The sequence below is a fragment of the Mustela erminea genome, chromosome 21 (genome assembly GCF_009829155.1).
Source record: "Mustela erminea isolate mMusErm1 chromosome 21, mMusErm1.Pri, whole genome shotgun sequence".
Classification (NCBI taxonomy): Eukaryota; Metazoa; Chordata; class Mammalia; order Carnivora; family Mustelidae; genus Mustela; species Mustela erminea.
The window spans coordinates 37400451-37426374 of record NC_045634.1 but is presented as its reverse complement, the minus strand read 5'-3'; the positions used below and the strand labels follow the sequence as shown (position 1 = coordinate 37426374).

Sequence of the window (25924 nt, the reverse complement as noted above, 5' to 3'; positions counted from 1 at the left end):
CTGATGAGCAGCTGCACTTCATGGGGACGTCACAGCACAGAGTAGGGTAACCGGGGGGCCTGGTATTGGTGCAGGTTTACGGGGCCGCCCGAGACCGAGTTCCCATTTGGGTAGAGACCAGCCTCATCCAGGGCCCCCATTCTGCGGTCGTCTGAAGCCTTTAAAATGACACGTCTCTGCTCTCCTGTAACTACGGAGATGCCTTGCTCGCCCTATCTGGTCGGGGACAGCACGTCCGAAAATGAACCTTTCTCTCCCCCTGCCCGTTCCAAAGGTCACCTCACGACGCTGTGCAGAAGTGACCTGCACGAGGGGGGGCCCGAGGACGGGCAGCGAGGTCTGGCGACCCGGCGGCCGGGCGCCCGCGCGGACGAGCGGCGGCCGGCACCTACTTGAGAACTGGACGGAGAAACCCGACTTGCTGATGAAGAAGTCGCTGTCGAACTGCAGCGTGAGGGCGCTGAACGTGCTGTGGATGTCCTCGGGGAGCAGGGAGCCGCTCCACTCCTTGAGCAGGATGTCGCTGTCCCGCGGGCCGTCCCACACCTTCAGGGTGTCGTGGGCCGTCTCCGTGTCGAACACGATGAAGTGCAGGCTGTGGAGAGAGCAGAGCCGGTGCTGACTGCCGGGACGGGCCCCCGCGCCACCCGAGCCCCTGGCACAGACGGGACGCGCAGGGGCTCACCGGGCTGGTCCCCTCCTCCCCCCGACAGGTGTCTCCGGCAGCCTGACCCTGAGAAGCCTCAGACACACGTGTCCCCGGGGGCAAGTGAGAGTTACCTGGGCAGGCGCAGGACACGGAGCCTGTGGGGCTCTGCACTGAGCTACGTATTCAAGGACCCAAACAACTCCTTCTGAGACTGCCCGTTCTTCGTATGATTCAAAGCTTTCTCAGCCTCCCAAATCAGAGTGGAGTTTGACTTCGCTTTGCTTTAAGCAAATCAAGGATTTTTACAGGCGTCCGTGCGGTTCCTGAGATGCCCCACTGGGGGGCAGCGTGCGTGCCCGGGACACACACGAGCGACGAGGTTCCGCACAAGGACAGGGTCCTTGAGTCCTCACCATCCCACCTGCCACCGGGATTCTTTCTACCAAGGGCATTTTCAGAGAGAAACAGTGTGTGCAGGACCAACACAAAGGCAGAAATGTGTCCTAGGGACTCCTTTCTGGGTAACATTTTAATACACTTTGACCAGACGTCGAGGTCCTTCCCAAAGCGAGGGGAACATCTCTGGGTCTGGAAAGCTCGCTCCTAGCGGCGGCCGAGGCCGGGGGAGACGGCAGCAGAGCTGCAGGGAGCTCAGCCACCGGCACTTCCCGGCTGCCTCGCTTTCCAGTTTCTCCCTCACTGCTTGTTCCACAAACACCACAACAAATGACAGAAGGACACAGGGACGCGGGCCCCGATCATTTCTTCTCTGCGTATTATATATTCGAAGAAAGTGTCTGTCTCAACCTGTAGAAAGTACGTGCTGCGTGGCACATTTTCAAGGCGTCTCACATGAAATATTTTTAATACAGAGGCGAGTACGGGGGTAGCGACACTCGGAGCCCACCGCCCCCGCGCTCACCTGTTGCCCGACATGCTTCAGACCTTTAAAAACAAAACCCTAAGGACACAGCCCCACGGCCCCTCCTCCCACTGATGCGCCCGTCCTTCCTCTCAGTCTGCGTTCTGAAGCGTTCACAGACCGTGCTCCGTTACGCTGCGGCCGTGGTGTGCAGATACATCCCCAGGCAATACAGGGTCCTACTTTGGACACTCAACACTGATTGCATAAGAGATGTCATTTTGGTGTTGCGTGTGCCCCTCCAAGCTGCATTTGCAGCCGGCATTACGTGCAAGCCCCGTCTCTCGCCCAGAGAATGGAGGTTTCCTTAGTCCACTTCGCAAGCACGCGAAAGTGCTTTATTGTTCTAGTCATCAACTGAAAAGGAGTTTGCATCTGCATTTTATTTATTGTGTGCGTGTGTGTTTGTTTATTTTTGTCAAGGTGTAGTGGGCACACAGCATCACATGAGCTTCGGGCGTACAACACAGTGATCCTATGCGTCTACACTCTACACGGTGCTCCTACGTGTCTACACCTCTACACCGTGCTCCACAAGAGTCGTCCCATTGGCACATCTCAGTCTCGGCAATGGTGCCAGAAGCAGCCCTGGGGACTCACCAGGGTCTTTCCAGGCTCAGAAACAATCTATAAGCTGTTCTGCCGAGGGACTGTAGGTAGGTAGTCTCTCAGTAATGCACGCATAGCCTTGTTCGGGCCCATCTTTATCAATATCTGACGTTATCTCACTCTAGGGGCTGGGAACATAAGCATCTGATGGTTGAGGAATGGTGGCCTGTGCAGATTCCATTTCCCTGATTTCTCATGAGGTAGAACCCATTTTTGTGTCTCTAAGGCATCCCTCTTTCAGCCTGGTTCAGCATTTCAACAAATATGTATTGATCACCAGCTGTGTACCCAGCACTCTTCCAGAAATTTCGGATACATCAGAGAATGAAACAGAGAACCTGCCGTCAGGGCGCTGGCATGGTGACAGGAGGAGCCGGCCATAACCCGAAACCAGGACTCCGCACAGGAGGGAGGCAGACTGTGTGTTTGTGGGTGGCAAACGCACGTGGGGAGAGAAGCAAAGCAGAGTCAGGAGCACCGGCTGTGCCGTCCGGGGGTGGGGGGAGCACAGAAGCATCCCATGGGGCGACACAAGTCGACAGTGGAGATACTGAGTGGAGGTCCCGTTCGGGGCACATTCTGAGGGGAGGACCGGCAGGGGATGAGGCACATACGGGAACCAGAGAAAGCAAGGCCACTGCAGGTTTCCTTCTTAAAAATACAAAGCAGCGTTGCCATCGAGTGAGCTGAGAAACAGAAAGGGGGGAGGTTTTGTGGGAGGGGGAAGACCGGAGGACGGGCTTTGCACATGTCGGGTTCAAGATGCGAAATGGGCATGAGTAGTGACGGTCAGGACGGAGCTGTTCATATGAACCGTGAGTTCTGAAAAGAGTCTGGATGGAAATAGTGAACGTGTGTGTCTCAGCACAGACGGGTTGTAGAGCACAAGACGAGGAGAGGCTGTCGAAGGACGTGCGTGAAGGGAAGGAGAGACCCAGGCTTTGGATGACCTGAACACGCAGGTCCCCGCATTTGCAACGTGCCGTCTCTTCTGCCATTCTTTCTATTCTATTCTATTCTATTCTATTCTATTCTATTATATCATATCATATCATATCATATCATATCATATTATATTATATTATTTGTTGAAAGATTTCATCACAAACTTCTTTCATTTTAAAAAAAAAAAGTCGCTACTGCTTACCACGGTAGGAGGGTTCTGTTTTAGTTTGCTCTGTAGTTGACCATGAAGAAGTATTAGATTCTAGGAACACTGGGGGGGGCTCAGTGGGTTAAGTCTCTGCCTTCAGCTCAGGTCATGATCCCAGGATCCTGGGATCGAGCCCCGCATCAGACTCCCTGCTCGGTGGAGAGCCTGCTGCTCTCTCTGACCCCCCAACCCCACTCATGTTCTCTCTATCTCAAATAAATAAAATCTTAAAAGAAAAAAAGTATTAAATTCTGCTAAGTTATTTTTTCTACATCTTTTTATAAGACCATATAGTTATTTTTTAAATAATAGAATGAATTACAGAGTTACCTCTTAATTTCTATTTCTTATGCTTTCTTGCCATTGGACACAGGTTCTTTTAGCCTCATTAAGTGAATCAAACTACTGCCTTATTTTTCTTTTGACCGGAAATTTTTCTAATATATTGATATGTTATAATCTATCATTTTCTTATATTTTCTAAAAACTCATCTCTACCACATGGGTATATTTTTATTTCCATTCCTAATGTTAATTATTTGGGCCTCCTATATTTTATCTTAATAAATCACTTCAGTTATTGGGCTACTCAATGATACCTTTTCAAAAGCCAGTTTGTGGGTTTGTTAATTTCCTCTATTGCTTCTCTCATTAATTTCTTACACATTACTTGTTTTTCCATTTCTACTTCTGTGAATTTACTCTGATACTATTTTGTATGCACCATTAGCTAGAAACTTGTTGATTTTCAGGTTCCCGTATTTTTCTAGTATGTGCATCCAGTGCTATAAATTAAGTATGAAATTATTAATTATGCATTTTTGTAGAGGAGCAGAATCTGCTAACTCCAATACACCACATTTGAATATTGTGGTTTTTTTTTTAATTGTGTTATGTTAGTCACCTTACAGTACAGAACACTGATTATTTCGAATTAAAGTTGCTTAAGAAACAGGTTACGCAAGAGGGACACTTTCACTCCCCCATCACCCTAAAAGCAGGACATAAATGTCTGCTGTGAGACGGACCCTCCTGTACCAGGAAGAGAGACATCCTTCCCACCAGGGAGAGGGAACCTAGGGCTGACTAGGCTGTGCAGCCAAACCTGCGACTTCCTCACTAACACCTAACCCCAAGTCCCAACTCCTTTGTCTTGTGAATTCTTCATGGATTATCTCCTTGTATAAAAGCTGTAAAAACTGCCAGTTCTTAGAGTCTCACGTGTCCGATGCGGTTTCTGTACATGTAAATTAAATTTGGTTTTTCTCCTGTTCATCAGTCTCATGTCAGAGTCATGATTAGAGCAGCCCAAGAAGCTACATGGAAAGACAGGGAGTGTTTTCCTCCGCTACATTACTTTTTTGCTGTAGATTTCGATTTCTATCCCATTTTGGTCAGCATATGGGGCATAAAAGAATAATTCTGTGTATTTACTTCCAGTTTGTTCCTAGTATGTGATCATGTTTATGTACGTTTCATAGTTTCTTGAATGGAACCTGCAGGTTCTAACTGGAGATTGAATATCTTCTAAAAATAAGTCCAATAACTGCATAGTTCAGATCTTCTTTAAGATTTGTTATCTGCTTGATCTATGGGTCATATAGAGTTCTAAGTAGTGTACTGTGCCATTTCCAATGTCTCCATATAACCCATTCATGTATATATTAAATTATGTTCTTAGCTGAGTGAAAGTTCCTAACTATCATATATTTCCGGTAAACAAAATATTTCCACTAAACAAAATCTAGTGCTATTTTTTGTGTTAATAACTGCATCACAGGAAGCTTTAGTAAGGAATGACAGTTTGAGGACAGAATTCCAGATCAATGGTTATTTCCCTTTAGTTCTTCAAAGATCTCCTTTTAGTCTGTATTGTTAAGATGTCTTTTATCAGGCTAATTAAGAGAGGCCTTTCTTTCTTTGCCTGTTCCTTAGATCACCTTGCCTTTGGTGTCTCTCAGCCTTGCTAGAATGTATCTAGGTGGTCAGTGATTTCCACTCATACTACTCAGGACATATTAGACTTATTAACTGCAAAACTCACATTGTCTATCAATTCCAGAATTTAAGATGATGTAGGGAATAAGTACCGCTATAGAATTATGAGCTATTTACGTAACTGTCCACTGTAGAACTGACTATATACTTCTATATACTTATATACTGTGTGCTTGGAGTAATTTTTGATAAAACTTTCTAAAAAAACCTAACGAAGAAAAGAAGAAAAGGAGGAAACTAAGTAATGTCTCTGTATATAAATCTGGCAAAACTACATGCGAAATTGTTTTCTAGAAAATACAGATTATCGAAATTGACTCCAAGAGCTCAATATAGACAAAAATACAGAAATATATATCCTGCATTTAACAAAATATTTTTAAATTGGTGCTAAATTGAAAATAAGATAAATGGTCAACAACAAAGGTATTAAAAGTCCAGTAAATATTGACATATGATATATCTATCTACCTACTTATCTATCTAGAGAGAAGTCTGTAAAATATAGCTAAGTGAAAAAAAAGAAATATGGATATTTAATTGATGTTTAATTGATGTTTAATATGATGTTTAATTGCCTTGTACAAATAATTTTATTTATTAATTTAAATAATTTTCCTATAGATTTTAGGAGAATTTTTTAACTTTAGAATGTAAAATTTATTATTTATTATTTTTTCTATATGGAGGAGTTATTTTGTATAATTAAATTTTATTTACTGGGGGACAGTTAAGAGTTTTCTCACTGTGATTGGGAACAGAACAGTGAGGTCCACTATGACCACTTCTAATTAACATTATTCTGGAGATGGTAGCCGTTGCAATAAGACAAACAAAAGCATAAGACTTGGGAAAAAGAAAATAAACTCTTATTATTGTAGATAACATGCCTATATGCATAAAGAAAACTCGAAAACCTACAAATGCTTAGAATTAATAAGAGAATTTATAAAAGATAAATGCAAAAATATACTTTGTTTTCATATAGCAGCCACCAATGCAAAATGACATAAAAATACTATTTACATTAATATTAAGAAATCCTGTAGGTAGGAATAATTCCAACAAAAGATCTGCAAGACCTCCACACAGAAAACTACAAAGCATTATCAAAACAAGTAGGGGCGCCTGGGTGGCTCTGCCACTGCCACTGCCTGCAGCTCAGGTCATGACTTCAGGGTCCTGGGATTGAGCCCCGCATCGGGCTCTCGGCTCAGCGGGAAGCCTGCTTCTCTCTCTCTCTCTCACTGTCTACCTCTCTGCCTATTTGTGATCTTTCTCTGTCAAATAAATAAATAAAATCTTAAAAAAAGAAAAAAAAAGTTATATAAGGTCTAAATAAATATTCCAAGCACCATGTTAGGAATCAGAAAATTCAGCACTGTAAATGATATAAGTTTTCCTTAAATCAATCTATGGATATAATGTGATTCTAATCAAAGTCCTACAAATTTATTTTGTAGACTGTAACAAATCTTTCTAAACTAAATATGGAAATGCAAAAGGACAAGATAGTTATAGCAATCTACATTACAAAGACCAAGATGGAGGATTATAACACTGGTTATCAAGACTTACTACAAATAATTAAGTAATTAAGATAGAAAAATACCTACAGATCTATATATCTATATAGATCTGGTTAATGATAAAGATTGCATTGTAACATGCAATGAAGAAAGATTGACTTTTTAACAAATGGCCAATTTCATTTCACCAATGACTACAGCAACAATAATAAAATACTTGAATATTTTTCATACATACATGAAAATCAATTCAAGTTGGAACAGGGACATAATGTGGAAAGTAAAATAAATCTGCAAGAAAACCTCAGATAATATTTTTATAATTTTGGAGATGCAGAATTTCTTAATCTGGACTCCCAAATACTAACAGCTCCAAAAAGCATCTGACATAACACAATTTAAATATATGTAAGAAACCCACTAATTATAAAAGAAAAATGAATAAAAAATAAAATTGAGTCATGGAAATTAAGAACCTGTGTTTATCAGAAGACATTATGATACCAAAAGACTGACCATAGAGTATAAAGGTAAGTGTTAAACCTATAATTAGCCTATAATGCATTCAGGATATATAAAAACTATACACACATCAATAAGTAAAAGAGGCAGTCTGATCTAGGAAAATAAAAAGGGCAAAAGACTTCAACTGACAATTCATAAAAGATGATATTCCAAGGGCCAACCAGAGAATGCAAATTAAGACTTGATCAGAAAGACGCAAATTAAAACTACATACCCACCAGAATGACTAAAATGAAAAAGATAAGTCAATGCCATGGGTGGTTGGGAGGTGGAGAGCCTGGAAACCTCACGTGTCTGGAATGGGGGTAGGTAGGACCACTCCGGAAGGTCATTCGGTGGAATCTACCAAGGGCTGAGCACAGAACTCACCATTACTTAGACATTCTAGCCCCAGGTATGATCCAAAAGAAAAACATGTGTGCGCTCACCGAACAGTACATGAAAGCATAGACAACATGACAGCCCAAACCAGACAAAACAACCCACACGTCCATCAACACCAAGGATGAATAAGTAAGTGATGGCGTAATCAAGCTCTATCAGTGGGAGCGAAGTTTGCAGAAATGAAGATACCAAACAATCCCACTGCATAATTCTATTTTATACAACGTCCAAATTAGGCCAGACCATCTGAAGGCCACAGTGATCATCCTTGAGGATGAATGATTCACATGGAGCTCAAAGGGCACATGCTGCGTCTTGGCAAGTCTATTTCTCTATCTGGTTGCTGGTTACACCAGGTGCTATTGTGTGGACAAGCTGTACACTGGTAGTTTGTGTCCTTCTAGGCATGTGCGTTGATGAGAAGCTTCCACAGACAACCAACCAACCAGGCACCTTGGTGCTGTGATATTCGCCAATTTGGAAAATGTCTGATGACTTCAACAATAAATACAATATAACAAAATTTAAATATAAATAAATTCACAGTCATTTAAAATAAAAGAAATACTAAAGGTCAATATGGCAGACACTACACCACTAGGCAGAGAACATTTAAAAATCAAATAAAATATAGTATCATCCCAAAAGAACTCATACTTATTTCAGACACAGGTACATGAGAAAACAAAAAAGCCATACACACTGCAATGCACAGAATCACAAGTGTCCACAGTTACAAATAAAGCTTTCAGTCAGCATAGAGGGACATGTGTCCAACTGTGTCTCAAGATGTCTCTGAGGGATCTTGTCAGGCAGAGAGAAGGAAGGAAGGAAATTCAAGTAAAGACAGAGGGACAGAAATGAGGAAGCAAATAAACACCTAAATACGTCAAAACTGTCAAAAAATAAAATCTGCAAATACATACAACAAATAAAATGTTGTAGAGACTTTTTTTTTTTTTTGCCTGACACATTGACAAAGATTAAAAGACTTTGCTGGGTTTCGGTGAAAATGTGGAGACTTCCTTTTCATACACTGTTGGAGGTGATATCTACTCTTTTTATTTTATTTCTTTTTATTTGTTTTAAAAACAATTTTGTAATGGCCATCAAAACTTAGATGAGCACGCACACTTCATGGCAGATAACAGGGGAAACTCTACAATAACCCAATAATCCAACAGGGTGTGGTTTAAACAAATGCTGGCACATCCAGCCAACGCAATGTCATGGAGTGACATGAGAGAATACGTTGGAATCTAGGAAGGACCTAAAACTCTACCTACATTTATTATCCCAAAAAATGCTCAGAATACTATGTGACATGATACTATTTTTGTAAAAATAATTTAATAAATAGATAAATGAATAGAATTTTATATATTCATTTTTGCATACAGAAACTATAGAAATACAGATAAAATTTCCAACTGTAGTTATTTCACACCTAGGATGACAGAAAACTGCTTTTCAGGCTTCTTATTTTTCTGTAACACTTTTCTAATAGTTCAAAAATAAGGGAAAAACACATACTTCGAATAGTATGTCAATGGACTTTAATTTATTCTGCATATACTAAGCAGACAAAATAATTTTTTAAGTGGACAGGTGGAATGATCAGTTTTGTATCATAGAAAGATTTGTAATAATATATGTAAAAATGTTTCCACCGTTTGAGCCAGCAAAAACTTCTGTGGTTGTTGTTTCTAAGGTATTAATTACAAATAAAGGCAAAGGTTTACTTGCAATACTATTTGGTGTATGATTATATACAATATTGAAAATTAGAAATAATATAAATAACCAACAAGAGAGACAATATTTAACAACTATAGAATATGCTTAGTTACATGTAAGATATGTGTCCATGTGTCAACAATTATGTATGTTATAGGGGTAACGGAAGACTTTTTTTAATTTACAATTTTCAAAATGTCTTTATATGTCTTCATTTTTCAGCCATAATAAACTAATATTGTTAATAAAGAAAATGAAAATGTTCCCTAGAATGAGAACAGTGGACTAGAAAAAGCCTTTGCAAGATGGTCAGTTAACAGGTCCCCTGCATTACAAGTGTCTGGACAAGGGAGTAGTGGCAATTGTGGGTCGGTAAGTGCTATCTGGGAGCTTCAGTCATGGAATTAAGGAGATGTGAGGGTCACACGAGTGTGGGTGGGAGAGAAGCTTGTGATACGAAGAGTTTTGTCTTCCATCCTTGGATACAGGGTTATGACGTTAGCACAGACTACACGTCTGACGGAAGGTTGCTATAGGACAGAAATGCTGAGTTCAGAGAAGAAACTAGGTTATTTCTGGATGGGGTAAAAAGAGCGAAAGCTCTGTGGAGGAGCTGACATTGTAACGGGGTCCTACTAGATGGGAAGAAAGTGGGATGAGGCGACAAGGAATGACGGGGAGTGCGGAGGTCAGAGACAGAGCCGGCGCGGCACAGCTGGGATTTACCGCTCTGGTTAAGGAGCTTATGTGAGCTGATCATCGGGGGAGCATTTGAGAGATTGGGGAGAGTAAGCCACGGTTTTGGAAAGGTCAGCTGGGAGGAGATTGCAATAAGAAAGGTAATGAGCATGTTAAGTGAGGAACCGGAAGTGGCCGATAAGAAAGGAGGATAAACAAATGGAGAGATGACAAGGCTTGACCCATATGCAGCTGCTTTTTTCTCAGTGCTGATTATGAAGACATTTAGTGTAATTACCAGAAGAATGCTGTGGGACATCTACTGACATCTTGGATTTTCTATTTGGGGAAATAATGAGACCAAGGAAGGAGAAATAAGGAAGAGCAGAAGATCATACTGAAAATTAGAATCCCCAGCCAGCGGGAGGAAGGTGGATATGAAGAGAAATCGGGAATATAGAAGCAGGAATTGTAACAGCAGGAATGACAGTAGTAAAGGCAGATGTTGAGGTGTCTAGAGTCTATCGGTGGGGAGTCCTCACTTCTGAAGCAGTGGGAAAACCAATGTTTTCGCTGTCAACTCCTCCAAAATTCCATCTACGTTCAACTCGAATTTGAAGTGGGACCACTTTTCTTCTTCTTCTTCTTTTTTTTTTTTTCCCCATACCTTCCTCTTTTTTTGGTCAATGCCCTTATTCATGATCTATTGATGTAAAATGTTAAGTGGATTTCTCATGGGAGACGGGGTTGCAACACAGCATGCATTGCTGTCTGTGCATGACCTGAAGAGCAGATGCTCGGTGCCTGACTCCCCAGGGACTTTGACGGAAGACCTGGTCAGCCAGTGATCGTGATGTGCCTCTGTGATTTGTGTAGTGATACGGGAACAAAGAGCAAAAAGAGAAGTCTGTCCTTTACTCAATTCTTCCAGTCAGTCCAAACATTTCTACTGGAATTTCAATTGTGTTGTTAAAGCTAATTAAATAATTAATTAATCATTTAATTAATAATTAAATGGTGTTAATTAAATAATCACATCTGAAATTGGGTGTGTCAGGATCCTGCAAAAGGAGGAGTGCCTGCAGCTCTCCTGCCTCTAACTTTCTGTCTCCTGAGTGGCTGGGGAGGTGCACTAACACAATGGCTGTCCCCATGGCCCCACACTAAGGACTGGAAGACAGCCCAAGACATGGGAGTCTTGGTAGTGTGACCGTTCTCTTCCTTTTTGCTGGATGAAATTCTCTTGGCTGGTTATTTCCTCACATTATCTCCAAAAGTTAGGTATAACTTGTGGTGTTCTAAATAAGGAAGGAGAAATTTCAGACGTTTTGTTTCTGGCCTCATATGCTTAACTGCTATCATCAAAAGGCTTCCAACTTGGGTTTCTAGCCTGTTTGCTTAGCAAGGCTCAACACTGAGATTGGACATAAATGTCTAATAAATAGAGGCTATTGGCTTGCCATTTTCTTCTTGACTCTATTTCTCATGGAGAGCTTAAAGTCTGGTCAAAAATAAATAAAAATAAATTAAAATATTTTAAATTTAATATTTAATATTTAATATTTAAATTAAAATAATTTATTAAAAAATAAATTAAAATATCCCCAGATTTCAAAGCTAGATCTCACTGTACTCTTTCCACCACCAACACAACCAGGAAACAACTCTCAGACACACCAAGGTAAGATGAGGACCACCATCCCTCATTTCACTTTCTGTAAAAGTCTGCACAGGGACAGCTGTGACAAACTTGATAAAATTTTGATGTACGTCTGATGTTTCTAATAGTGCATGAGCTTTTCTAAAAGAATTCCCCTCAACTATACCTCTAAATGCAATTTCCTGTGAATGATTAGGAACAGAAATACTTTCAAAGTGAGTTTTCCAGACAATTACACTTGCAGAAAACCAATTAAAATCAAGGAACAATATACACATGTGATTATGTAAAATGTGGCCTCCGCTGTTGCTTGCTGAAGACATTTATAGCACTGTTACCTTTATTATATAAATTATAGCTGTGCTCCGCAATGAAATACAGGAAGTCTCTTAGAGAAATGTTTACATATAACACTAAATGTGGCTAAATTTACTACAATGTCTTGTGATTAGACTTTTAATTAAATTTGGCTCAGGTAATTGCTTTATCGAATATATGTTAAAATTACAAACCTCTCCCAGACCCAAGTGCCCTATAACAACAACTATTTAGGGTTCTTCTATTACCTTGAACAAAAAGTTATAGCAATATGCAATCAGAAATTGCTCTGGGCTCCAGTGGAATCAGAATAGGCCCAGCAAGAATTGGCCCCGAGGTGTATAGAAACTATCCCTTTTATAATTTCTGGGGTCCTGCTGCTTATTCGTTCTTTGAGAGTGAAAAACACTTACATTGAAGAAATCATAGTCTGAATGCATAATAATGAATTCCATTTATATTAAGAATTTTTTAATACTTAAATTAATCCCTGGGCTCATGTTTCTATAACTGGTGTTTTCTTCATTATCAAGTAAATGGTGTAGTTAATATTGGCTATGTTACCAGTGGAAAAACTAAGACTTCGTGACGAGCCAACCAATATCAAAGCTAAGACCAGACCCTATTTTTCTGAGTATTATATTACTGGTACTATGTTAAGCCTACCATTGAACCTCATGTACTTCTAGGTTGTTTTTTTTTAAGTACCACACTAACAATAATACATATTTTCTTAATGAAGGCAATTACCAAAAACTTTTCAAGACAAAGTTGAGTAAATTAACTACAAATACTGATGCTTCTTTCTTCACTCCCTACTTAGGAAGGGCTTCGTGGCTTAAATTAGAAAGATCTGTTTACAAACGTGGCAAGACTAATTATCATATGAGAAAGACAGGGAAGAGACCTAAGACATTCCCAGAACAGACTGAGTATCCAAGGTCTTTTTCTTCCCCCTAGAATACTAATGGTTGCACTTCAAAGCCAGTTCATGATGTAAAAGGTGTACATTTTTTATTACTTCAAGTCATTCTTTATTACTTTCTTTTCTCTTTTCTTATTAAAATGTTAATGAAGTATTAGATTCACAGGCAAAGAATGAATTCTTCCCTTGGGTTGCATTTAGGAGAATAATGCTCACTTTATTTCTCAGGAAATGAGACACAACAGAACTTGTAAAAAGATACAGAAATTTGAAATCCTCCGAAAAGAAAATATATTCTGTTTATGTGAAGTTAACTTGTCAATCCAAAGAATTCCTGGAAGTTTTAAAAATAAAAACTAATGTAGCAAGTTTTATAATACTCAGATCAAGCATTCAGGAATTCAAGGTTAAAAACTAATCTTTAGTTTTATTTAGTTCAATGGAAAAATAACTGCATTGATTTCCATAAAGAATACAATTTTAAATTGTTACTCAAACATACCTTATTTTTGTCCCAATAGATCAATAATTACCTAATTAATCATTTATCTTAATTAAAACTACAGATTTATTTATCTATTTTTTCAAAGGAATTTATTTATTTATTTACTTTAATGAGAGAGAGAGAGAGAGAGCGCGCAAGGGCTCAGGCTGGGGGAGGGGGAGGGATAAGCAGACTCTTTGCTGAGCACGGGCGCCAAGACCTTAGCTAAAATCAACACTTAGATGCTCAAAAGACTGAGCTACCCAGGCACCCCAAGGACACAAATTTCTTTTTAAATTAGTTATTATAAAATAAGACGTTGTGTTATATACGTGACTTGGGTTGCTTCTCTTGTTCCTCTTAACTAATAAGAATCATTTTTCTCCGGGTATGTAACTGGGAATAGCCCGTGCCATGTTAGCTTAGACTGCAAGATGTTCCTGTCGTGACATGAAAGAGAGCAGGTGAATGTCAGAGGACCAATGTCACATGAAGGGGACAGAGTGTCGTGGGACACAATACGCATGTCCCCTTGGCTTTCCTTCCATTTCAGTGAACTAAGTTATAAAGTCGGGGTATGGTGGGTCTATGTGTGTTTCACAGACATTGCTAAGGTTGCTAGCGTGACTTTTGTGAATAAGGACAAAACTCAGTAGTTTGTCGATCCATCCATCCATTCACTGCCCCGGGAAGAGGTTGCTGGGTTGGACCTCCCACTTGCTCCCACTGCACGTGTTTGAGGGTGAATTGACCATTGTGTCTCTCACAGGCATAATGGCACGTAGGTGGACAGAAAGTATCAGGGACTTGGGGATTAGCACTGTTGGGTTGAGACAGAACTTTTAAACAATAAATTTTGTACAGATATTTCAGAGCAACTACAACAAAAGGGAAAAATTAATGAAGATAGAAAAACGATTTGACAAGGCACTGCAAAGGACTGTATGCCCTCTTCTAGTTCGTCAAGAACTATAATTAAGAAACAACTTAATCTGAAATTACTCTTTGATTTATGTGCTGTGGTTTTTGACACAGCCTTCTGACTAGAACATGGAAAATTACTTAAAAAGATTACTTTTTGCTGGTTTATTTATTGGTATAAAAAATTTACTGGAGTAACTGAGAGCCATCCATTGAAATACAACTTTCTTTAGAAATGTTTGCACAATTTCCTGTGCTTTTTAAATGATTTTCCTTTACACGTGCCACTTTAGATTGAAATGCTTTCTTGGTCCACCTCAAACCTCCTTTGCTGTGTTACACATGCCGTCTATCTCCATCCCCGTATGCATGCCCCTTTCTGGTGTGTTTGTTTTTCTTTCCAGTCGGGGATGGAGTATATGTCTTCGAACCTTATCTTGCCTGCTGATGAGGTTTGTTTGATTTTGGTTTTGGGGGGTTTGTTTTTTTTTTTAGTTTTTGTTTTTGTTTTTGGAAAATGGCACATTAGTAAATGAATGCAAGCCCAGGCTTGAAAATTCTGTCATCTTTTGCTGCCAAAAACTTTCCACTATGAATAGTTTGCTGAAGGAACAGAAGCCTGGTCTGAAGACGCCCAAGCATTCCTGACCGCCCAGCTGAGGTCTGCACACCCGAGTGAGGCTGTCCTGGACCCTCACCCTGACAAGCCTGCCCAGGCCAGCCCTGTGCAGGCAGTACACACAGTCATGGCAGATAAAGAACTGCTTTCTGCAACTATGCTTTGGGGGCCAGTTTGTTATGCAGCAAAAGCTAACTGATACATTTAATTTATTTCTCTCTTTTTTATAGATGGCTTAATAGCAGTTCTTAGAGTAATTCCAAAGGAAATAAATGAGCTAATAAAAAACTTTTGCACACCTTTGCATGCTTTTCTTGGACTCAGGTGTGAACCCATCATGGATAATAATAGAGGTGCTACTACCTCCACTACAAAATATAGAAGACATTCCCATGTTCTAAAATCCTCGAAAGCAAAATAGCACAGGTACCTGATGGTCTTCCCTGGGTCTGCCTCTATGGTCCAGGTGCAGTGGAGGTTGTTGTCATAGGGGGCCGGGTAGCCGGGAGACAGGATCCGCCCAGAGGTGGCTGCGTGGATCTGGCCACCACACTCGGCTGTAAGAGATGTAGACCCTTGAGAAGACTTACTCCAGGCCCCACAGGCTTCACTTTAGCTATTTGGAAAATCGAAACCCCAAACCCTCACATCCACATTATACACCTAGCCCCCCCGCAAAAAAAATCAGACTCGTGTGTCTCCATCATCCTTTTCCTGTTCTTGTGCCCACACTGTCCTGATGGGAAGACACGGCCCCATCTGCAATTCAAGTGGAGACTATAAAACAGTGAAACACTCAGGTTATAATTCTCATAGTTCCGTGCATACAGTCTCAGTAAAATAGGACCTGGAAATCTTTCTTTCACACATAAAGAAAAAGGCAGAAAAAAACATGTACATCTTGGAAGAAAGATCCTGAACTGGAGAGGGCGCAGAAGCATCCTGCCCTCTTCCAAAGCACCCGGAGCTCCTGCCCTTAGGTGTGCATTTGTGTCCTGTTGCAAGCCGGCCGCCCAACTCACCGACGCAGGAAGGCAGCGGTTTGTCCCACACTCTGCGGTCACCACTGAGGCAGGTCAGCGTGTCGCTGCCGTGCATGGCGTAGCCCGGGTTACAGCTGTACAGAACCACAGTGTCAGTAAAGTGGCCTTCGTCTCGGATCCTATAGCCATAGTTAGGGACTCCTGGATCCTCACACTTTACTAGGTCAAAACCTATGAGAAAGGAGGGGAGAGACTGAGTGGAAGTAACTGTAGGGAGAAACCAGTGAAGACAAAGTAGAGGAGGTCGTCGAGTGCCCCTCGAAGCGTGGGAAGAAGAAGGTTGTGAATTCAAAAAGGGAAAAGCCACATGTGGGTCTCGACTGGGTTTTTTGTCTTTGCGAACCACGTGTTGTTTCATGAGCCTGGACCGTTTCCTTTGTTCTTATCGACTTGCGTAACGGTGAGAGTCCCGAGCTGTCCTCCACTAACCCACTTCTGGTGTGCTGGGTTCTTCGGTAAGCCTCGGGCGCTTCTCTCACGGAGCTGCGTTTCCTGCCTCTGCAGCCGCTCTCTGTGAAGCCCAAACCGTCCAGAAGGAGGGACCCACCCGCTGCCCCAGGACACTCAGCGGAGTCCTTGCCACGAGCACGCACCCTAGCTTACAGTCACGAGCTACCCACCTTCACACCGACTCCCCTAACTCGCCAAGATCTCGAGGTTCCTAGGAAATTAAAAAGTTGTCCCCGGGGACAGAAGACGGGCGTGTGAGTTTCCACCTGCCACACTCCTGCGGCACACAGGGAAGGGGCCGAGCGGGCAGCTGACGCCATGCGTGATGGAAATCCCAGAAACGAATCACTATACTGACTTCCTCAGACTTAGCTCTTAAATGCAAAGGAATAGATGACAGAAATGAAGATTTAGCTTCTGCAAAACTCAGAGCTGTATATTGCCTTTATGTGAAGCAGTATTTTAAGGCCATCTGTGGAGACAGTCTTACACTAACATTTCTCTCCTCACATCCTGATGCAAATTTTGGCCCTTCTAAAGAGTGGAACTGGAAACCTGATGTACCATATGGTCTGTTTACATTTATTTCCGCCTAACTTTGACTTCTTCTGTTCTGAAGGAAAGAAAGGAAGAAAGAAAGAAAAGGAAAGAAAAGAGAAAAAAAAAGAATGTGATTTTGGGGGGAAATATGCCCTCAGATTTGCATTTGGAGATGGCTTCCATGGAGGACAATATAGCTATAAACTTACAATATAATTACACCTTGATATTCTCTGCATATTCAAGATGGAATTCTGGGACTTTGTATAGGAGAGAGAAAAAGACATGTGGTCATTTGCACTCAGTTGCTAGGACAAGTGTCTTTCCTACAAGTTTCTCTCTATAAAGTGTTAATCTTTACCAACTATGCCTTTACAAAAATTCTGGTCAACTTAAGAAATGCAAGTAACTTAATTCAGGATGCCCAGAAAGAAAGAACACAAGAGTCTACCAATGCCAGTGCAAAACAAAGGGCTATTTTCAATCACCACGGAGGGGAGGCAGGCATTAGGGGGAAGGGTCTCAGGCTTGTGCAGGTTTTGACTACTCTAGTCTGACCACAGAGTGCCAACACTCCTGGCTGAAGGTAAGACGGTAAGCTGCTGGATTTGTGTCTGACGGACAGCCGTCAGATGTATATGTCGCCAAGGGCCTTACCGATGCATTAGCCCGAGCTTCTCTTTCTACAAAAGGAAAAAAGAGAAAAGAAACCTGTCTTTGTTGTTGTCTTATTTAGTTCTTGGGTTCGCAGTGAGGGCATCTGAGCAACGCATCAAGGCAAAGCTGCTGGGGTGTAGGGAACTGGGAAGCCCAGCTTGCCCGGCCTGGACCAAAGCCACCGGCGAGGAGGCAAGAGCTTCCACTGGTCACACCTGAGGAGGTCCCCACTCATCTTAGAGGCAACTTCTCAAAATGTTTTACTATTTTGAAGTTACATTAAGTATCTGACATACTTGAAATTGGAACAGTTTCAGTAGACATGCAATTGAAAACATTCAGTAGACAAAATCCAGGCACGCAAATTATAAAGAAGAACCAGGTACCTATCCCAACGGTTCATACCCTTGTGACAGGGTGCTGGGCAAGTTAAGAAAGCTGTATGAGCAAGACAGCCTTAAATTCTAACGCACCGTGCGGGGCTTACCCACGAAGAGCAAGGTCTGTGTGAGACAGCAGGCCCTGAGAGTCAGTGAGGACCCGCTGTCCCCAAAAATCCACACCTCGTGTGGCACAAACTTCTGATTTGTCAAGGAGCGCCAGAAATGTGGATTTTTTTTTTTTTTAGTTTATAATAATGATCGTTGAACGAATAAATATTCTGTAAGTGGAGATGCCTAAAATCCCAAATCAGATTATTAAAATCAGATGTGAATAACACAAAGAACTAGATGATTTTATTGCTTTTTGGTGAAGGCTTTCATGAATGGCAAAAAGTTGGCAAATTCCACCTAATTCTTCTAAACTTAGCTTTGAAACACACACATCTTCTGGGGGCAATTAAGGCCTGGACAAAGAAATGGTCCAGTGTGTCCAAGACTCTTCCATTCTGACAACACGTTGTTTCTGGGTTACGTAGAAGGGTTTTGTTATAAAAGGTATTCCCTGATGGAGATGTATGTCTATGCTGATAAAATAATTAGAGGACAAAAGTATTAGAGGAAAAAAAAAAAAGAAAACAAAGAGTTACCAACAAAAATAACTGTCAAACTTTAGTTGGGTTGGAGGTTTTAGAGAAATATTTGTTTTATAGCTTTTTCTATCATTTAATGTTGATTTTTTTAAAACCACATTCTGTCATACAGACAAGGTAAGCCAAGTTATCTCTGATAGGATATTCTTTCCAATATTAGTGGTCTCTCTTTCTTATGATGCCTTCTATCATTTTTTTAAAAGTTTACTAAAGTCTTCAATGGCATCATGACACTTAGTATTTAGAAAAAATTTCTACACTTGATTCCTAAATGCCCAGAGCCTCCAGGCCAACCCAATTTCATTATATGAAATGTATTTCTTGTCTCTATCATAAAGTTGAAAGGTATTTAGATCATCCCATTTTCCAATCTTCCTTTCACTGAAGAGAACTTTGTTCCTGCAAAGCTGCTCACATGATGTAATAATTCATTTCCAGTTATGGACGGAACCACAGACATTTATTCCTGGAGGAAACAGTGAAAGTGCTATTGATTAATATCTTTAAATAAATATAAAAAGATCAGAAACCCAAAATTTCTCTTCCAGTTTGGTGTGGAACTCTGTCTAATCACAAGCAACAGAGACAGTCCTGCTCTCCTGTTCCTCTCCACACATCAAACGGGATTCATTTTGACTAAGTTTTGCTCACTTTGGGGTGAAGAAGTCCTATCACTGTCTCCTAAACATTTCAATATTGCTTTCTAACATGGTGCAATAAGTTCATTGACGTGTAACAGTGGACGTCTGAAGCACAAAATAAAAACCCCACTGTTAACCTCATGTCTGTTTCAGGAAAGGATTTTCCTGTGGTTTCTCAAAAGGATCTCAAAAGACTTTTTAAGATTTATCTTTAGATCCACAAAGATATTCCTCTAATGAAGAGATAGTTCCATTTTAATCTGGATCTAAAACACTTCATAGTAATCAGTCTTAATACTTCTAAAGAGTAATGCCTTTAGAAATAAAGAGAAGATATGCTTTCTTATCTTGAAGCCACCAGCTTGCAGGAAATCAGTGCAGCAAATGCTGTTTCTCTATATTCTTTATGCCACAGAACCTTTAAAAAAGATTAAATCAACTTATTTGTTTCAAAACATTATCTAGTAGGAGTTGCAATTGTATTGAATTTATTTAGCAATTCCATTTCTTTCTGTTTTTCTGTGATTTCTTCTGAAGTCATATAAATAGCAAAGACGCCTTGAACTAAATGTTCCAGTGAAAACAGGCTGTAAACATCAGGCTGATGAAAACGACTACTCCCTATCTTGTGCAGTATTTACCCAGTCTCTGTATTGTTGAAGGATTAAATTCTATATATCTTGAACGTCTAACAAAATATTAGTGTTCTAAGAGCCTTCTACTTAACTCTCAAGTACTTGGTCCAGTTCTTATCTTCCAAACACAGCACTTGTGTGAGACGGGAACCTGCTCTAGATCTAATCCATTTAAGGCCTCCAGGCTGGACCCTGAAGCCCACGGTCTTGTCCATCTTCCAGCCTCTGTGTGCACAGCCCTTGAGAAGGTGAACTCATGGGCAGACGACCTTGGAGAAGTCCACTGAGCAAGGAGAGCACTTGCCTTTTGTGGCTCTCCGGTAGCTTCTCCTATGAACCACTGAAAAACCTTCCAATGTTTATAGAATCCTGTTATCATATAACTTTACTTGAGACTTATTTCAATTTGAATACTGTACTTTTTGGTAAAATCTCCTTGGTAATATAGAAAAAGTTCTCATATGCAAAAAAACAAAAGCAAACACACACTCACAAAGAAGACATGCTTTCACATCTGCATGCGGTAGGAAGAAGTATATTGAATTACGTATATTTTTATTCACTCCTTGATTGGCAGCTTTCTGGAAAGAAATGTGGTTTGGGATCGGAGCACTGGTTCTGGCTATTGTGATGGACTCGAGACACGTGAAGTTCATTAACAACTCAATTTCCTGAAATGTTTGATTGATTCCTATTTTTTAAACACAGCTCTCATTATTTAGGATTAAAATTCTAGGTGAAGCATGTGTGCTCGACTTTGAGTTTTAAATTATTACTTATGGAATTATGCATCAACGTCATGTTTTAGCTATAGCTGTTATTGGTTTCAAATTGATTTTTATTATCAGCTTTTTTCTCACTTACTTATTTTCCCAAATATTGTTTTATTATTGCTCTTATTTCATGATTATGTGGAAAGATACTCTGAATTTCCCCAAAATAGCCTTATTCAACAGGATGGTGACACTATCTCAACGGAAAGGTGACCTCCTAAGCTACAGAGTGAAACATCAAAAAGCCCGTAGAGTCCAGAACAGAAAGCAGATGACCAAAGTCATCACCTCCTTTTCTGGGACCACCGTGGTTCTCACGAACTACGTCACTACAACATCATAGAGCAAGGTAATCATAGCTAAAAATTCCAGGAGTCCACCTCGAAATAACTCACAATTGTAAATGTACCGTATACACCCAAAGTAAGTCTTTCAAGTGACACCTGCTCCTGACCTTCCACAGAGCTATGAGGCGGTTCCAGGTGTTACTATCCATCCTGGGGAGGCTTCGGGAAGGAATCTCCCTCATTCCCCTCCTCAAGCCCATGTTTAACACTGCGCGCCAACTGTCCTCCCCGAGGGTATTTAAAACAGAGCGCTGGGAGCTCTTGGAAGAGAATCAAGGTCAGCATCTACAGCAGGGCGTGGAGACAGACAGGTCGAGGGCATTTTACTCTGAATCAGTTCTTAAAAGCATCCCACCGGTGAACAGTGTTCTAACTCACACACTGTGGTAAGGACTTGTGATCAGCATATTATCTGAAGTTTTAAAACAGAGCTGTGACTTATGAGGCAGGGAATTCGTTAGGTACTATGAGTAGAAGGGCATGGAACAGGTCCCTCTTTTCCACGGTCTACCGACTTCCACAGGTAAGAAAATAAATATTTTGAAACCATCATGGTACTCGCTACAGCTACGTTTCCTGGGAAGGCTGAGAGAGGCCCGGGGGAAGCAGGAAGGCTGGGCACGGCTTTGCAGAAGAGGCATAACTGAGATCATCTAGAAGGACAGTGGGCATTGGTGGTTCTAGAACCAGAGGAGATTTCTCCAGATAACGTCTGCACAATTACATGAGGGGTTCAGAGGAATATGGCTTATCCTGGGATGCAGGGTACTTTCCAATAGTGTGTGCATCTTACAGATGCTTCATTGAAAGCATCAGGAGAGGGCTGTCCTGCAGCCCTACTGAGTGCAGACTGACTCGGTACCCAGTGGGGGTTGGAGGGAAAAGGTGTCTGCACGAGGAAGCGGCACAGATATCTGTAGCATTTTGGGGGAAACGATCAGGGCCAGTACGGGGTATGGATTGGAGTGAGCGGAAGTCATAGCAGAAAGAATTAGGCCGTGTTTATCTAGCGCTGAGTGTGGGCTTCAGCAGTGGGACATGGGCTGGTGCATGGGGCAAAATCGTATGTGTGCACGCGCGTGAAGCACACAAACGTGTCACCGTGCAAGTGGCATCTGGGAGAGGATGGAGGACGGAGGAATGGCTGTACTGGGGGCAACACGAGAGAAGGCACTGCGCTTGCACGGGGGCCTGAGGCCGAGGAGAAGCCCCACAAGCCTCAGATGAGCGTCCTCTCACGGTGAGCCCGCGCATGATCCAGGAAAAGAAGAAACTCCTTCACCAGCGACTTGCAGAAATAAATAAACACGCTCTGAACACTGGGGGGCATGGCACGAGGCGACGTCAGGCCTTACAGAGCTCACTGTCCGACGGAGGAATCTGACCCGATGACGAGTGGGGACAGACTGTCACAAACACCCCAGCCGTGAAACATGGAAGCGTGGACAGACGTGGGCACAAGCCCACAAGGACACACCTGCGTTCCCTGCACCGCCGCCCCTGCTTTCTGCGGTTTATCTATTTGCCCCAGTTTTTTCTCTGCTCTGTTGTATTCACTTCTTTTTCTCCTGGAGATAAACAGAGGAGCACAGAATCCTTTTTTAAAACAAAGAGGAACCTCTATCCATTTTAATAAGTATGGCCCCGTCACATAGAACTAAGTGTACCGTTATGTGGTTAAGATGAACGCTTGCCTGACATCACTACTCTCGGTTCAGATGATCCACGTCTTTTCTGTGTTTAAGTGTTAAAAACGTCGATGTTAGACACGATGACTTTAATTGATAATGTAAACTATGAATATGATTTTCATAAAATGTAATTTTGATGATCATTTCTACCTGATGATAAGGTTAGTAATTTACATACAGTAGCTTAGCCTAGTAATATTTCATTTTATCAAAAAAATATATCAAGAGTATAATCTGTAAGATAATGTTTGTGTTTTTTGGCCCAATGTTAGGGGGCATTAAAGTGAAAAGGAAAGATAATTTAGATAATCTTACTGAAGACACATATCTACAAAATCTTACCCTCTAACCCACAACATTAGTTAATTCATGAAATCATGTAGTGAAAATGTACTTGCAAAGTGCTGACTGTACTTTGGAGACCTTGCTAGATGCTGAAAATATAAAATTAGTTGATGTCTGTCCTGGCTCACCGGGAGCTCACAATCTCGACGGGAAGACAAATAATATACAACAGTTAACATCTTACGTCTCAATGGGACATCCATCCATTTACTCAGTACAGACTTATTACGCACACAATATACAATACATTGCACATGGCAGCAAATCCTGTTTCAATACACAGGCACAGCCATGCCCTTCAGGGCTCCGAGTCTAACCGGACGCATCACTATTACGTCAACACGTGCTTAAGAACAGCAGGGACGCGCATGCCGGGGGCCACAGGAAGTTCTCCGAGCGGGGTCTCGCGTCCTCCGTCAGGATTTCTGTGAAAACAGGATGCTAGTACAGGGCAACCCATTTATAGGCAGCCACACAGTATGACATATGGCTGCTTCTAAATGAGCCACCTGGACTTTCCAAGGGGACGCAGGTGACGCAAGGAACACGCCATGCTTGATGCTGGATGGTTCCGCCAGGTTTGCAACTGAACAAACACACACACAAGTACATATACACATCGATACAAAGCGATGTCCAGAAATACAATGAAGTGACTTCAGCCAACAATCTATCACATTAACTACATAAGATGTAATTCGATTCTTTTTCAACTCTATTTCCAGATAGAGTGATAGCTTTTGTGTTTCGTCTACGCAGAATAGTTTAAGGAGTAACTTCTCTCTAGAAAAGACTGTTTTCTGGGGTGAGAGAAGTCCAAAATAAATAAATAAAACACATAAAACTCAGAGTGTTTTTATTTTTAACTCTGACATTCACTAATTGCTTAAAATACCTTGACTATTCCAAGAAGCCTGAAGAATCTTCAGGTCCATGTATAAGGTTCAGAAGAACTGGAAACTAGCAATTTCTAATTAACTAATTTAATATCAAAACAGGGAAGAAACTAAAGCCAGATTGAACACAGATTCTGTTAGTTTGTGAAAATAATCATCAATAAAAGCCAATAGACAAAGTGGCAAGTCAAAGACATCTACTAATATGTTTATCACAAATACCACAATTAAAATACACGTTGATCCACTGCTATATAATTACACATTTTTAAAGACCAAGACATACTTTCAGCAAAGTTTTCTTTTAAGAAACTAGAGCATTCCTATAAAATTGAACTGTACAATTATTTTTTTTATTTTATTTTTTCAGTGTTCCAGCATTCATTGTTTATGCACCACACCCAGTGCTCCGTGCAATCCGTGCCCTCTCTAATGCCCACCACCAGGCTCACCCACCCCCACCCCCTCCCCTCCAAACCCTCAGTGTGTTTCTCAGCCCACAGTCTCTCATGGTTCATCCCCCCCGACTTCCCCAGTTCACTTTTCCTTGCCTTCTCCTAGTGTCCTCCAGTTTTTAGTGGTAGAAAATTATCACATTTTTTGCTTTATTACTTATGAAAATCTTGATCCATGAAATGAAATTGGTAGAAAAATGGGAAAAGTGACAGTAGGAACACATCACTGAGTTACCTTGAAAACCACCATTTTTTAGTAGTATGTACTTATCAGCACATCATCTTAATCCCCATTGCGTAAAACTCCATGTTTACATTTGCATGCATTTATTTTTATATGGGAATTGACATTTCATCAACACATTTAATTCTTTGTTTTCACTTCAGTAGAGAACTACAAACTGCGGCTGATTCCTTGTTCTCAGCCACAGACCTTAGGGCCTTCTTCTTTCTTAGGGACTGAATACAGAGACTGGTGTCTTCCATAAAGGCAATGGGGAACATGAAGCTAGTTAGTTACTAGCTTAACGTCAAGCTAGTTACTAGTTAGTAGATTAACTAGTACTCTTAGTAACTAGATCTGCTAGTTACTAATTAGCAGAGCACACACTGGGCCATGCAGTGCATTAGGCAGATCTGCCCATGCCACCACTTTCATCCTGAAAATAATCCTACAAAATAACCCTACACAACGGTTAATTGTAGGACCCCGAGTCAGGCAGACTGCGGAGTTTTGTCACAGCCGAAACCCATGCAGGTGCCCCGGAGAAAGTCAGTTTCCTGTCAGGAGCACACGCAGGGTTAAGCGGCGATTCCCTTCGGCAGGGCCCCTTCCTGCCCCCTCCCTGACGGCTTCTCCCGGGGTGGCTATGCCCAGCCTGGGTCCTTCTGCTCTCCCTTCCGGGAAACGGGACTATCCCAGACACATCCTGACGAACTGCACGGGAGACAGCTTGGTCTCTTCTCACTGGCCGGGGGAGAGTCCCTGGATTGGGCCCCCCAAAAATGTGATAAAGAATGAAAATTTCCAAAATGAAAATCATTTTGCCAAGGCCCATGGGGATTTCATTCTTCTTTGCTCATAAAATAACTAAACTTTCCCCTTTCCCTAGAAGTTCTCCACACCGGGTCAAGAAACACGGCAAACACACACACAACCACAGTCCCCGCCGAGGGGCTGCTGTGCGGTCAGCCTGCGGTGCGAATGCTGGTTCCAGGAACACGGCTCTCGGCTCTCCTCGGTCAGCGCATCCCATTCTTGTCCAAGAGAAGAACCGTGTGTGAGGACGGCGGAGGCACCCACGGAC

At 41.6% G+C, this 25924-nt stretch overlaps 1 protein-coding gene across 2 annotated transcripts in view; it reads right to left on the bottom strand.

Annotated features, from left to right (window-relative positions):
- The window catches only part of CSMD1 (CUB and Sushi multiple domains 1), a 1941062-nt gene that overhangs the window by 291200 nt on the left and 1623938 nt on the right, over positions 1–25924 (bottom strand). For both annotated transcript variants that reach the window (XM_032328946.1, XM_032328947.1), the window contains 3 exons: positions 16134–16325; positions 15542–15668; positions 393–595 (listed from right to left, as the gene is read on the bottom strand). In XM_032328946.1, coding sequence (XP_032184837.1) covers positions 393–595; positions 15542–15668; positions 16134–16325 — 522 coding nt within the window. The remainder of the gene's footprint in view (positions 1–392; positions 596–15541; positions 15669–16133; positions 16326–25924) is intronic.